This window comes from Leucoraja erinacea, chromosome 28, assembly GCF_028641065.1.
Source record: "Leucoraja erinacea ecotype New England chromosome 28, Leri_hhj_1, whole genome shotgun sequence".
NCBI lineage: Eukaryota > Metazoa > Chordata > Chondrichthyes > Rajiformes > Rajidae > Leucoraja > Leucoraja erinaceus.
The window spans coordinates 8,267,513-8,283,280 of NC_073404.1; the positions used below are offsets into that span (position 1 = coordinate 8,267,513).

Below are 15,768 nucleotides of genomic sequence, written 5' to 3' on the forward strand. Positions count from 1 at the left end.
ACAAAAAGGGCTGGAGTAACTCAGCAGATCCGGCAGGGTCTTTGGAGAACATGGATAGGTGACGCTACAGGTTGGGCCCTTCTTCAGACAAACAGTTGGACCTGTAGAAGGGACCAGAAATGGACGAGCAGAGTGATCTCTAAGGCTGGGAGATTACAGTGAAAAAGATGGTTGAACACGTGGAAGGGTTGTGAACACAAGGAGCATGATTTTTTTAAATTTGACAACCAGAAACAAAGATGGAGTAGTAAGCACTGAGGTGGCGTTGATGGATGTATGGGATTAGGATGGAAAGTTTTTCAGTATGCAAGGGGATCCAGCTGGTTGGGAGAGCATTCTTCTTGTTACTTTCAACAATTTTACCTGAACACCAGTCACCACCCTCCTTCATCTTGAACCTGTCTTTGGGTTTGTCACAGGGGATAAAGGGATTAATCATGTCAGATCCGCAAACCTTAATTAAAACAGCAGTGATGTTAAATCCGCTTCTGTTTTGCAGAAGCATGGATGAGTTTTGTCGAGGATGCCTGCCACCCGTGCCCAAATATTGTAGAAACAAAGAACTGCAGATACTGGTTTACAAAAGGAAACACAAAGTGCTGGAGATAGTGGATTTAAGATCCACTCATGAGACTAGAGCACACGATACAAAGCATCGAGTTAGCTTACAGAGCAACTGATACCGGCTATAAATGTCAGGATCAGTGTCAACATCTGATGTTTGCTTTTAATATTCTGATCTGTAAGGAACACGAGATCCTAATGTTATGGAATGGTGCAGTAATAGATTTGTATTTATCTGGTGCATTTATGACTGTTGTTTCTAAGTAGGGAATATAGCATTAAATTTGTACACTATAAGCTCTCGCAAACAGTAATGACTCCATGAATTGCTTTCAAATGTGATTGAACGGCAAATATTGACCAGTTCATGGGAGAGGACACCTTCTCTTCAAAATATTGTCATGGGACCTACAGCAGCAGTGAGCTTGTTCCAAGTCTCATCACACGGAACAGATCCTTCAAAATGGAGCTGCACTACACTGGTATTATCCTCCTAACATTTTATGCACAAGTCTCTTGAACCAACAACCTTCCAACTCGGAGACAAGAGAGCTCCTCAACTGATCCGTGGCTTACACTACGATCCGTCAAGATGACATGGTTTCTAACTGCATCTCATTGCAAACACTGGTTAAGAGAACGGGATGAGTAAAGTCAGCAGGATCACCCACAAGTGTCATGCCTGTCCCGATGAACGATGGTAGCTTCAGCTGGTTCAAACGCTCCAGTTCGCAGGACGTAGTCTGTACTGAGTGCCATTGTATTTACCCAATGTGCATGGCCCTGCAGCGTTCTACACATGACACCCTGAAAGAGGAACAGAGAAACAGTCACCAAATTGATGTCAAATGATTTCTTAAAGAAACAAAAAAACATCCTTAGACTTTAATGCAGAGCAAAGCAGATTCATGCAGTCTTGTTCACAATTGATAATGAATACATAGTCCAAGTACAAGTATTTCCTATTTCAGCACAATTTTGGTATATTGACAAATATTCTCTTGAACATCTGCAGGTGTACGGAAGAGACCACACCTACCGGTTGCATCCATGGCTTGGTTTGTCAACCAGGAATAGAGGAAATTACACAAAAACAGTGGTAGACACTGCCCGATCCATCTTGGATACTAACCTCTCCACCATTGAAGGGATCTCAAAGAGGCAGCCAATATCATTAAAGACCCACACCATCCTGGCCACGCTCTCATCTCACTCCTAGCCCCACTCTCATCTTGCTCTTACCATCAGGAAGAAGGTACAGGAACTTGAAAATTGTGACCAGCAGGTTCAAGTAGAGCTTCTTCGCAACAACCATTCGTCTCTTGAACACTACACACACCAACCTCAACTTTGAACTTTTATGGACTGTGGTTGTACAAAGGACTGAGAGTTTTTTGCACTGGTGTTGTGGTTATTAATTTATTAAATTTTAAAAATTGTTTATTACATAATATGTGAGCGTTTAACAAGCCTTATAAGAATTTAATTGTTCTATTGCTGGTACATATGATAATTAAACACTTTTGACTTTATTGACTCTTAAACACCCTGAACTTCGGACCCCAAAGAATTAACCCTCAAATCAGATCAGGTCTGGAAATCCACCTTCAGGGTGGCTGGACCTTTAGTTAGACCAAACAGACTCAACTGAGGTCTTTAACATTACTGTGTGGATTTGTGGGGTTGTCATAAACTACTGGCCACAAGAGGAAGGTAGCCACCAATAAATCCAATCCAAGAGAATCTTGTGTAAAAAGGAACTGCAGATGCTGGTTTAAACCGAAGATAGATACAAAAAGCTGAAGTAACTCAGCGGGTCAGGCAGCATCTCTGGTGAATTGGAATAGGCGATGTTTCAGGTCAAGACCTTTCTTCAGAACTTCTTCTGGTCTGAAGAAGGGACTCGACCTGAATCGTCACCTATTCCATTTCTCCAGAGATGCTGCTTGACCCGCTGAGTGACTCCCGCTTTTTGTGTCAATCCAAGAGAATCTTCCTTGCACAAAGACTGGTGAGAAAGTGGAACTTGCCACCGCATTGAAAACAGGTGGTTAAGGAGAAACCAGATAAATGTGTGTGAGAAAGGAACAAATGGGTATATTGTTGAAGAGTGAGATTGGCATGATGAGATGAGACTTATCTTGAGAATAAATACCAGCATGTACCCATTGTAAAATCTGTTGTACCAGATTCCTGCAGAGCTATTTAAGGATTCTGCTTCCAATAGATAGTCTGTTTTAAAAGTTGAACTCTGGAAAACTTACAGAAAACCAAAGGCACCCGGGAATGCAGCCGGTTGCTCTGACGCATACATCATCCCTTCAGACAACAATATTACTCAATCTAACCCATTAACAACTTTTCCAACCTTGCCACAACTGTGTAACCTCCCAACTCGAGCTCCATTAATGTCATCAATAGAGGATCATATTGGGGGGGCACAGTGGCGCAGTGGGTAGAGCTGTTGCCTTACAGCAGCAGACATGGGTTCGATCCTGACCTCGAGTACTATCTGTGTGGACCTTGCACATTTCTCAATATGCGTTACCTCTGGGTGCTCCGGTTTCCTACCACACCACAAAGACGTGCGGATTTGTTAGGTTAATTGGCCTCTGTAAATTGACTTAGTGTGTGTAGGGAGTGGATGAGAAAGTGGGATAACATAGAACTAGCGTGAACAGGTGATTGATGGTTGGCGTGCACTTGTTGGGACTGAGGGCATATTTCCATGCTGTATCTCTGACATAAAATACAATGTTTGACAGCTATTAACCCTGCCACATAAGGCAGATACTTTATGCTCTTGTAAAAAATAAATTCTACTTACATCTTCAGCCCGCCACACCTTTATGGTCCTGTCTTGTGAAGAAGAGTAGAGGAGACCATCACCACCCCATTTTACACAGGTTACTGACTGAGTGTGGCTAGTCAGGATTTTATCGCATCGTCCCAGCAGTGTGTCCCATATCCGAATACTGCCGTCCTTTGATGCACTAGCAAGGTAACGACACTGCGGATTCCTAGAGGCACAAGAGACAGCACTTCATTACAAAGCCAACCTTGAAGCCTAATCAGCAAATATTTCAGAACAGTAATTTTTAAGAATTTGTCGAAGCACATAAGTTATATATAGAATGACAACATTTTTAGCATCTCTGGCTGAGAATTTATATGTATTGGTCCATTATTGTCACGTGGACTGATATAATGAAAAGCTTTTGTTTGCTTTCTATCCAATCAATTCAGATAATACTATATATAAATACAATCAAGCCATATACAAATACAACATGTAGCACGTAGAGAACAATATCAAAGTGCATGTTGAAAGGTCAAGTATTAGGCCAACTTTCCAGGCGTTTCCCTGTAAATTATAATTGCAGTAGCCACATCTTTCCTGGCACTGAACTGCAATCATCCACTGCTTTGGAAACATGTTCCTTCTTCAACTCTCCAATATTTCTACCTATTAATTTAAACCTATTCCCCCCTCGTTATTGATATACCTTCAAACGAGTCAGGTAGCATCTGTGGAGAGACAACAACTGATTTAACTCTACAAGTTTACGTCCTTATGTAGAACTCTCCAAAAACTGGAATGACTGGTTATTTGAAATTGATGACTTCAATGCCGAGTCCTAAAGGCTGCAATACATTTGTATTCTCCTCAGATGGCAACAAACTGTGTCCTCTACAACCTTTAAGCACAAGTCACTGAACCTCCGGTAAATAATCTACATTACAGCTCTAAGTTTCTTCCTCACATGAACAAACTCAATTCCTTTCACCTGCAACAACAAATGTGGTTGAACAATCTCCTCTCAAATCTCTGAGGATTAGAAACAATGCAGCACTTTTAAGTAACAGTTGGTATCACTCAGCTCTGGAACAGAATTGGCTTCTGTATTTACATATGATACAAATACAACAGCAATTGCACAACAACACTAAATGGGCTGTGAAGCATGGGAAACACATTCAGGTGCAATATTAATGCATACTTCTTACTTATTCCTGCTGTTTTCTTGCAATTCTTTTGTGACATAGCCCATAGACACTAAACAGTTTAAGAATAACCTATGTATTTTATTTGCAAATTAACAAAATCACTGATTTATCGTTGCAGTTTAAGAGATTCTTGTAAAATAAATTCTGTAACATTTGCAAGTTGGATTTATTTGAAGACATTTTGCATGCACATAGAAAATGGGAATGACCCTACTGTGTGGGGAAAAACCTTGTACAAAACAGCACCCAAATACACCAGCAGCATATTAGAGTGCTTATCAAGTTAATAATCAGTGGATAGACACAAAATGCTGGAGTAACTCAGTGGGCTAGGCAGCATCCCTGGAGTGAAGGAATGGGTGACGTTTTGGGTCAAGAGCCTTCTTCAAATCCAGTGGAAACCAGTGGAATAATCAGTGAAAACTATCATCGGGAAAACATCCAGACAATGAAAGAACAATGTACTGAAGGCTCAATATGCATCTTTCAAATGTTTTGCTCTTAATAATGCTGAATTTAATTTCATTCCAATGAAGCTCACAAAACCAGATGTGCTGTCGGACGGAGATACGATACGGAAAAAACTCACAAGTAAGAGATTGGAACGTTTCCCCCAACCCCCTCCCCCCACATAAAACAAGCTAAAAAACTACAAACAAACAACAAAAGGAAGGGACAGATAGACTGTTGGCGAGGCAGCCACTGCTGGTGCTTTTTTGGACATTTGTTTTCTCCAGGTGCTCCGGTTTCCTCCCACATTCCAGGTTTGTAGATTAATTGCCTTTGTTAAAATTGTAATTTGCCCCTGGTGTGTAGGTTACTGTCAGTGTACGGGGTGATCGCTGGTTGCCGTGGACTCAGCGAGCCGAAAGACCTGTTTCCGCACTATATTTCTAAACTCTAACCTCTAAAGTCAAAAAGTCTAAAGTAAACTTTGGTAAAACCTCCCCAGCTCCTGCACATACCATCTCCTCCAACCCCTCACTACCCATATTCTTTTAAAAAAAAACTATGGCTTGCTCTGATTTTCCCTTTTCTCAACCTCTCCCTCAAATCCTCACGCTTCTGTATCTCCACCGCGTCTAACTCCTTCCACTCTCCCGCCACAGGCCATTTGCTCCCTCCCAACGTGAGGACATCTCACACAATCTTATAGACAATAGACATTAGGTGCAGGAGTAGGCCATTTGGCCCTTCGAGCCAGTACCGCCATTCAATGTGATCATCCCCAATCTTCACACTCCATGGTTGAATCCAATCATCCCCCTGGACCCAGTAGCTGTGGTGCCTGAGGCTTATGGCTTAATCCATCCCATCAAAGGAACCACTATCTTAACGGTGCTATATAAGTGTACGGCACTGTTACTTTTGTTTTAGTGTTGATTAGTTCGGCAGAAACGTGGTTACTTAGGTCTCCATCTCTATCTTTGTGGAAAAGCCTGGTTTTCAACCATGAATTTATTTTGAATTGAGTCCCCATGGCACAGTTTCACATTGATCACACTGACAGTGTACTGTGTTGACTTAGTCTAAATGAAAAACCCTAACCCTGATGCTTAGAAAATATAAGCTGCTCATTTTCATTTTCAAATCACACCCTGATCTCACTCCTCCCTATCCATCGTAGTCACCACCTTATAGCCTTCAAGGATTTGAATGCTCCTTCAAGTCTGGTCTTACATCCAATCCCTAGTTAATTTCCCCCTCGCCTGTGTCCACCTATTACCTGCCATGCTTTGTTCTACCACTCCTCTCTCCTAGCTTTCATCTCCCTCCCTCCCCCTCCCTCCCTCCGCCCCTCCGCTCTCCCCCCCCACCACAATCAGTGTGTCTCAATCAGTGATGTCTAAAGAGCTGTACAGCATTGGTTTATGGTGAGAAGGCAGGGTTTCAAATGGGAACAGAGAGATAAAATGTTTCACAGGACGAGTCATTGCTGTCTGGAAAGAGCAGCAGAGCAGATGTTGGAGGTAGGAACAATAACAACATTTAAGAGGCATCTGGACAGATACTTCAATGATCATGTGAGCAGGATATGGAAGTTAAATGGAATCAGCACAGATAGACATGATGGTCAGCATATTCACGGTGGGCTGAATGGCCTATTTCTACGCTATACGACTCTATGGCACTCTGACTATGGCCTGAGATCTCTTTATGAATATTTCACTCACAAATGTAGTGGCTCCCAGCAGAGATACGTGATCCACTTGGAATGTCCAGTCAAAACCTTCCCGATTTGTTTCCCTGTGCTGGGGTCCCATATGAATATCTGAAATCACAGAAGCAATGTTGAATTTAACCAGAAAAACATTTGATTTCTTACATATGAAAAAATACACACTGACAGCATATCAAAAGTAATTTGGTGTAAAGATCCCCCAGACTTCAGCTGGCCCACACAGGAAATGTTTGGCAGGCTAAATTCTTCCTCGTGCATCGTACAAAAAAAGACACAACGTACTGGAGTAACTCAACAGATCAGGCAGCATCTCTGGAAGTCATGGAAAGGTGACATTTTGGGTCAGGACTCTTCCTCACACTGAATGGAGTAGGGGGGAGGAAGCTGAAAGAGATGTGGTCGGAACAAAGCCTAATGATAGGTGGATATAAATACAGAAATGCCGTTCAGCAGTTTTGAAAGGCACAGCTGTTTTTCTAAGCATATTCGTGGTGAGGGGAATGGCAAAATTTAATGACGGTAAGTAAAATTTAGAGGTTCCAAACCGCTAATGCTTTTCAAAAACCCAACGAGGTATCCTATGGCAGTAGCGATTTTTGGGCGAGTTAATTAAATTTTCCAATTTAATATATCAAAAACATCGTGGTGTCAAAAACGCAACGACCGTTTACGATATATTTTCCAACTTTTTAAAATCAATAAAAATAAATAAATTTGGTCATAAATTGGTCATCAAAACTAAGAAACTGAACCAAACTTCAATTTGGCAACACACTGTCTCTCGTATACCTTTCGTACGGACCAAGTCGCTAACTTCATTCCCTCGTGTCAACTTCCGGAAGCTCCACAACGACCGTTACGGAGACATTTAACTTACTAAAAAATCATCCCAAATCAAACCTTCTGACGAATCATCGGCCATCGATATAGCTCAGATCCATAAGGTAAGGTACTGTTTAGATCCCATTGGTGAAAATGTTTGGTTTTCATTAATAATGTAACATTTGTTTTCTGGGACACCAAACCTTTGAGTGTACACTGCAACGTACGTTTGTGTGTATGATGTGTAACACGCGTTGCGATGTCCACTCAGATGGATGCAGTATTCTGCTACATGATCAGGCGAATGAAGTGGAAACGGTGTTTGCAATTTTATTATTCCATGTGGTATTCATGAACATAGAAAGGAATAAGAAATACATGCACTTACTGTGCCAACCAGGTCACTGGTGGACACCACGTGACAACCGTTACTCAAAATGTATTTGTGTATAACTATTTCCTTCGCTCCATAGATGATGCCTCACCCGATGAGTTTCTCCAGCATTTTCCTCTACCTTTGTATATTCTGATGCCATTTCGGAAACTTGCCATCAATATGCTATCTTTTCTTATATTTTTTGTTGATACTATGTCAGTCATGAACCCAATAAAGAGCTTGTGAACTTTTTTGAAGGAATTTGAAATTTGACCCCCTTTGTCACATTATTGTGTGCAGTGTTGTAAAAAGACACATATGAATTTAAACACTCTTGATCTGATGTGGAAAGATGGAGGGGCAGGGTTGTACTCAAAGTCAGTCGGCTGGCATGAAGCAGATGCTTAATTTAAAGTCCTGAAAGTTACTTCTTCAGACAGTAGCATGGACAAAGTTAATTTACCTCTCTATTTTAAATCGCTAGACACCTTCATCATTTGGGAAAAGGATTCAGTATTTATACATCATTACTTTGGAAGGCAACGTCCCAAGGGAACTGAGGTTGGTAACAATTGTTAACTATGACAGAAAAGTTTCAGAAAGGAGGGAATTTCATTTCAAAGCTTCTGTCACAACCTCACGACGTCCCAAAGTGTATTGTGCCGCAAAAGTTATTATTTCATTTTCAGACATGCAGAAGATAAACAAACAAACTTGATATTTGGTAAGTATAAAGAAGTTAGGTGGAGTTTTCAAAGCAAATACCTGACTGTTCTTGCACCCAGATGCCAGCTTTTTACCATCAGGAGACCAAGCTATGCTCAATACCCAGTGCTTGTGACCTGAAGAAATAAATTACATTAGTTGTAGGCACATTACTATTCCTCCAGCTCTGAATTAGTCATATAACACATTACACAAATGGAACTATTATTTTATTAATGGTCATTTGTTGAGGATTTCTGTCAGTTATTGGTTGGAAGGACTTGATTTCATTTCATTTGCTGTTTTCAAGTGAGACAGGTTGCAAAGGTTAATTTCATAACCAAAATCCGCCCGCTAGCATGAAAAAGATGCTCAGTTCAAAGTCTTGAAAGTTATTTCTTCCGACATTAGCATAGACAAAATTAATTTACTCCACTATTTTATATTGCTTGACACCTCCATTATAAGGCCAAAAGGATGTGAAGAAGGGTTCCAGCCCAAAACATCACCTATTCCTTTTCTCCAGAGATGCTGCCTGACCTATTGATTTTCTTCAGCATTTTGTGTCTCTCTTCAGTATTTACAAATTATCACTTTGGATGGCAATGTTCCAAGGGAAGCGAGGTTGGTAACGAGGGTTAACTATGATAGATCCGATTCAGAAAGGAAGGATTTTAATTTCAAACCACCTGTCACAACATCAGGACATGCCTAAGTGCTTTGAGCCGCTGAAGATATTTCCTTTTAAGTGTTGATACCATTACAATCTAGGAACGGTGATAACCACATTTTTCACAGCCACAAATGGTACATGTGGTTCTGCTATCATGCAATAATAGTGTTCTTAAGAAATGCAGGTTTATAGAAAATCACATTATAAAGACAACTGTGTCCATGGGCGAGAAAGGTGGTTAGAGGATAGTTATATTTCCCTGCAGGAATTTCAAAAATATAGACCTTTATAACAGCTTTGTTAAAAATACTAAAGGCTATATTTTACATTGTTTAATAGTGTTGTCGTACGAGTATCAATAGAAGTGATTACTAGTCAATATTAATGGCCTCCTGCGGTGAAATTGAGAGACTGTGTTTAAAAAAAACTGTGGTATCTGATTGCTAGAGGGAGGTCAAATGGAACCAATTTTTGTCTCCCTATACTGTTGATATCAAGACAGCTTTTTTTCTGTTTGTAAATTTCCAAAGTAACATAAGTGGTTCTCTAGTTACCGATGATAATCATTTTAAACCAATTCAGTCCGCATAATACAAATAATGATTTCTAATTCATCATTCGTGTTATACTTAATTCATGTTATGGGAACATGCAGAACCAAGTGTATAGTGGTGATGATGACAAGATAACCCTTCATTTTGGGGTGGACTGAGGGAATACATTCTGGATTCCCCAGCTCCTATAACTACTGCATTCACCCAGGATGATAAGGGGAGGCTGGGAGGGAAGTTGGAGCAAGTGTTTGACATGTCAAAAGCCAGCATTTCCATCAGTACAATGCTCCATCTGTGGTGCAGCGGCTTGTTGCTTAGGCTGTGCACTCGAGTCCCCAAAGAAGGATGTGAAACTGCAACCCCGACTTAATGCTTTAAATTCTGCACTGAGCTGCAGTTGACATACCAGACTCAAAGACGCAACAATCAGCTTCAAACAAATCAAGTTAATTAATTAAAAAGTGCGGCATGGTGGTGCAGCAGTAGAGTTGATGCCTTACAGAGACCAGGGTTCGGTCCTGACGACAGGTGCTTGTCTGAACGTAGTTTGTACATTCTCCCCGAGACCTGTGTGGATTTTCTCCGGGTGCACCAATTTCCTCACACACTCCAGAGATGTACAGGTTTGTAGGTTAATTGGCTTGGTATAATTGTAAATTGTCCCTCGTGTGTGTGAGATAGTGCTAGTGTGCGGGGATCGCTGGTCGGTGCAGACTCATTGGGTCGAAGGGCCTGTTGCCACGCTGCATCTCTAAACTAGACTCATGTTATTTTTCCTGTGAATATTGTAATCATTGCAGTGAAGTCATTGCTGGGGGATGAAACACTCAACATTTTCACCGCACCAAGTATTCTCAGCTTGTCTGCAGTACCATTTGAAGCAGACTGAAGTTTGCTCTGTCTCCACAACCTGCTTCAGCCCCAAGTGGAGGAAGAGCGCCATCTCTTGCCATTGTTTCTCTATTTCTTCCACAATCAGCTACCAAGGATATATAATTTACAATTTCATGATATCTCAAACACAATCTGGGTGGATGAGGTTTGGAAGAGCACGTCTTGAACGTCCCAGGGGGACGTAGGAGGAGTGTCCCGAGGAGTTGTAACAGCCCGTAACAGATGTAAGGGTCATCACAGGGGGGGGAGAGGACTCCTTCCATGGAAGAAAACTGACGGAGGCTTAGGCGACGTAGTAGAAGCGCTCCAAGTCGTGGTGTGCGTGGAATTCATTGAGGTGGGGTGAAGGAGGGGGACAAAGGTAAGACCTGTTGAGGACGGGGACCGTTCGGTGTTTGGAGAGGGGGATAACCCCTATTGCAGAGCAGGGATTGCAGCAGGCAATTGGGAATGAACATGAATTGATGGCATGGCCAGAATTAGGCACATCCCATGTCAGTAAATGACAAGTCCCAACATACACAGAGGGGCGAACATGTATACTCATAGGGGTATGTGCGGTGCACAGAGGGACGTGTGCGCGCTCACAGAGCGGGAAGAGCACGCATACACCCAGAGGTCTGCACGTGCATGTGTGTTCACACAGACATGGGGTATGCGCATATATAGTGGGTGTGTGTGCGTGCATGGGCACACAAGAGGCGTGTACGTATATCCATATATACACAGAGGGGTCCATGTATACAGAGGGGTGCGTGCATGCATTTGCCGACAGGCGCTAGTGCCTTTATCCCGGAGCGCTCATGTGCACACACAAAGCGGTTCAAATGCAACAACGCACAGAGGGATGCATGTGTACATACAGAAGTGTGTGTGAGTGTGTGTGTATGTGTGTGCGTGCAAACATACGGAGTTTTATGTCCGGCTGGAACAAGTGATCAAAAAGATAAAGCAAACTCTTTGTTAAAAAAGGTTAATCACAGGTCAGCAATACAGTTGTGAACAAATGTATCAAGAAACCAATTTAAACACTTTGTGAGTGGGATCAAGACCATTAAATGTATTTCTAATAGAAATGGATTGAAACATTTTCCCTTCTAATGTCTCCTTAGATCCTGCTCACTTGTATTAATTAAAAATATATTTGCAAATCCAAATCTGTGAGGAGGCAGTTTACGTCCTGTTTTCAAGTTGTTTTGCACCACAGATTAAATAAGACTGATGAGAAATGCATTTTGTGCAAGAAACAAAACATTCAACTATTCGGCGTGAACTTGCCTTTGGCTGTGAAATGTGGAGTTTCTGTCGTCAGATCCCAGAACCGCACCGTGGTGTCTCCTGATCCACTTGCTAGGTACCTTTAAAGTCAGGGACATGTGGTCAGTGCTTCACACAATAAACATGAGCAATAACATAAAAGTTAACAAGAAACTAAGCAGGCTAAATAGAAAGAACTCACATTTTGTACAATAAACCAGCTCGCTACTAATCTCCAAGAAAGCTGGATATAAAGATCTATCTTTATTTTTATATTTCTAAAATAAATTGTATTCATAAAATGTATGTAGGGAGTACAACACAATGAGAACATGAGTTTCTTTGCTTCCATTGTGTCAGGTCAATGCATTATATTAACAAAGTACCAATGCCATTCATGTGGCCACTTGAAACATCTATCACTCTCTGTGGTTCAACCCCAATGTCATTGACCCTTTGTTTACTGTTCCAGTGCTCCCTATTGGCCAGCAACCATAATATTGTCAGGCTAGGAGAACAAAGAATTCTCACAAGCATCAATGATTCAACGATCCTTTATTGTCACAAGGTAGAATGAAATGCTTTGTTTTGCAGACAATCTGCAGACAAATCTTGTAACAGACCTCACCTAGGCAGAGCGCAAGTGTCGCCACGTGGCTGGCGCTGACAAAGCCGCAAAAGTTCACCAAGCAGTCTAAACAAGCTCAAACCAGGAACTAAACAGCAAAATTTTCAACATACGCTTCAAATAGTTTGCAGTATGGAAATGAAAGAGAACATACATAAAAAATGATAACAGAGATTTAAATACTTTCTGGCATTTTTCAGTGGATCTCCAGTGGCACAGCCTTACGGTATTATCTGATATGACTTGATGGCAGCAAACAAAAGCTTTTCACTGTGCCTCAGTACATGTGGCAATAAGTAACCATTCACCTCTACACTCGCACCACCCCTCTCGATTCTCTCGGAATCCAAAAAGCTCAAACAACGAGGAACCTGATGCTTCACTTTAAACTTGTCTCCGGTGGTTTTCATAGAGTGATACAGTCTGGGAACAGGCCCTTCGGCCAAACTTGCCCACACCGACCAACATGTCCCACTTGCCTGCGCGTTTAGCTCATGTCCCTCTAAATCTGTCCTATCCATGTACCTGTCCAATTTATCCAGGTATCCAGGTACCTGTCCATGCCTGTGCCTGTCCAAATAGTCTTAGAATTTGGGGCAGACATTTTGAGAATGTGGAAAGTGTCATGTAAATTACAATAGAATTAAAGGGAGTAGAACAAAAATTTATCCAGATTTGTTTTTCAAAGGACTTGCCTTCCGGAGGGGCTAAAAGCCACAGAAATGACAGCTTCAGTATGTCCTTCCAAAGAACTTGTGCATCGTGTCACTGCCCGAACCCGAAACACTGCTTGAGGCTGATAAATTATGTCAATAACCTTTTCTGTCTCCACTTGCTGATCTTGCAGTGTCTTCTCCAGCGAGGTGACTATTTCAGACTCATTCACGTAAAATGCCAAAGGCAATGGATCATCCTGAAAGCAAAAGAAACTTTGATTTAGTCATTTAGTCTGTTCATTTCACCGTTCAATTCCAACATGTTTTTTTTATAACACTACTAGAAGAATGGTGGTAAAAGACTCTAATAAACCAGCCTGACTGACACAATTTCCGATATTTTGTCAACTCTCAACAAAAACAAGGTGATTTCCTTGAAATAATAGTTTTCATAAAAGGACAATTTGAGAGGGACAAAACTCTGGGAATATCACTGCATACATCTTAGGTGATTAAAACTATCCAGGAGACTCTGACACCTGAGACTCTCCCTTTCTGGGAAACGGCCTCCACCTCATTCAGATACTGGCCCTACATTTATATAAAGGAATCAGTGTGTCTGTGCCCAATGTCCAGCTGGTAACTTGGTTCACGTATCCACTATTATTTGAGGAAAATAAGTCTCTCCTCACATCCAATCTTGCTCTTTTGGCAAAATTGTAATCCTGTAAGTCTTTTAATGAGAACAATCATCTCAAACGCGATTTATTTGCTTTAGTTTCTCAGGCTTAATCGGATTGGTGCTCTGAGCTTCTCTAAAGATTTGGATTTCAGATCACTGAGGCTCAGTAAAATATTTTACTGAGCAAAAAACATTCCTGACAATGTTTATTGGCTGTGAATTACCTCAGGACTTTATTAAAAAAGATATAAAAGGCACTAAAGAAATGCAAGTCTTTTGTTTTCTCTTTAAACAACTGAAACCACAGTGCCCATTTGAAGGGTGGCCAGGGCTGAGCTAGACATGTACACGTACTCCAGACATGTTTACCTTGGGCAGCAGAACATTGCACACAAGCTGTAGTTTGTCCGGTGTTATGTCAATGGGGACATCGAAAGGTGACCCCAGGACCGCGCCACCCTCGTCCTTGAACTGCACCAGCAGTCGCTGAATTTCTTCCTTCATTGTCAAATGCTGGAAGAGCTGGAAAAAACAGCAGGAGATGATCAAACTTGTAAGTCTCTACATCAATACTATTTGCTTAAACCGGACAGTGATGTTGACAACCAACTGATATCGACAAAAATAGAAATACTGGACTTAAATATTAATTAATTCGTTTAACAGTATATCTAATGATTTTTTTTAAAATCTTGTGTATTTACAAAATTTCTCCACAATGTTTTGTTGTCTTTATTTTTTGGTCACACTTCAACGCTACTATTTAACAATGAGGATCTCAGCGTATAGCAGTGTGCCTCAACCACAATAAATGTCCATGCACATTGAGTCTTTGATTCATACATCAAGTCCTTCATGCCAACCAAAATTTCAAAATAAATCACAAAAAATTGGAGGTGGCGGTAAATTACAGGGCTACAAGGAATTAGCCAGACTATCAGATATTCTTCCGAAGACCTAACATAGCTACAATAATCCAAAAGGTCTAATGTGTCATATGACTCTGGAAACTGATCTATTTACTCATTCCTGGTTTGAATTGGATATGCAATGGAAGACATTTAAAGACTGCATGGATGAACTACAAAAATTGTTCATCCCAGTTTGGCAAAAGAATAAATCAGGGAAGGTAGTACATCCATGGATAACAAGGGAAATCTGGGATAGTATCAAAGCGAAGGATGATGCGTACAAATTAACCAGAAAAAGCAGCATACCGGAGGACTGGGAGAAATAGGATTTGAGTATAGGAGCAGGGAGGTTCTACTGCAGTTGTACAGGGTCTTGGTGAGACCACACCTGGAGTATAGCGTAGAGTTTTGGTCTCCAAATCTGAGGAAGGACATTATTGCCATAGAGGGAGTGCAGAGAAGGTTCACCAGACTGATTCCTGGGATGTCAGGACTGTCTTATGAAGAAAGACTGGATAGACTTGGTTTATACGCTCTAGAATTTAGGAGATTGAGAGAGGATCTTATAGAAACTTACAAAATTCTTAAGGGTTGGACAGGCTAGATGCAGGAAGATTGTTCCCGATGTTAGGGAAGTCCAGGACAAGGGGTCACAGCTTAAGGATAAGGGGGAAATCCTTTAAAACCGAGATGAGAAGAACTTTTTTCACACAGAGAGTGGTGAATCTCTGGAACTCTCTCAGCCACAGAGGGTAGTTGAGGCCAGTTCATTGGCTATACTTAAGAGGGCGTTAGATGTGGCCCCTGTGGCTAAGGGGATCAGGGGGTATGGAGAGAAGGCAGGTACGGGATACTG

The 15,768-nt window shown here is 41.4% G+C and overlaps 1 protein-coding gene across 1 annotated transcript in view; it reads right to left on the minus strand.

The window, feature by feature from the left end:
• nle1 (notchless homolog 1 (Drosophila)) overlaps positions 1-15,768 on the minus strand; it is a 34,723-nt gene that overhangs the window by 10,961 nt on the left and 7,994 nt on the right. The window contains exons 2-8 of the mRNA XM_055657644.1: positions 14,371-14,523; positions 13,359-13,576; positions 12,057-12,136; positions 8,718-8,794; positions 6,747-6,844; positions 3,392-3,584; positions 1,236-1,371 (exon numbers count right to left, since the gene is read on the minus strand). Of these exons, the coding sequence (XP_055513619.1) occupies positions 1,236-1,371; positions 3,392-3,584; positions 6,747-6,844; positions 8,718-8,794; positions 12,057-12,136; positions 13,359-13,576; positions 14,371-14,505 (937 nt within the window). The 5' untranslated portion in view covers positions 14,506-14,523. The remainder of the gene's footprint in view (positions 1-1,235; positions 1,372-3,391; positions 3,585-6,746; positions 6,845-8,717; positions 8,795-12,056; positions 12,137-13,358; positions 13,577-14,370; positions 14,524-15,768) is intronic.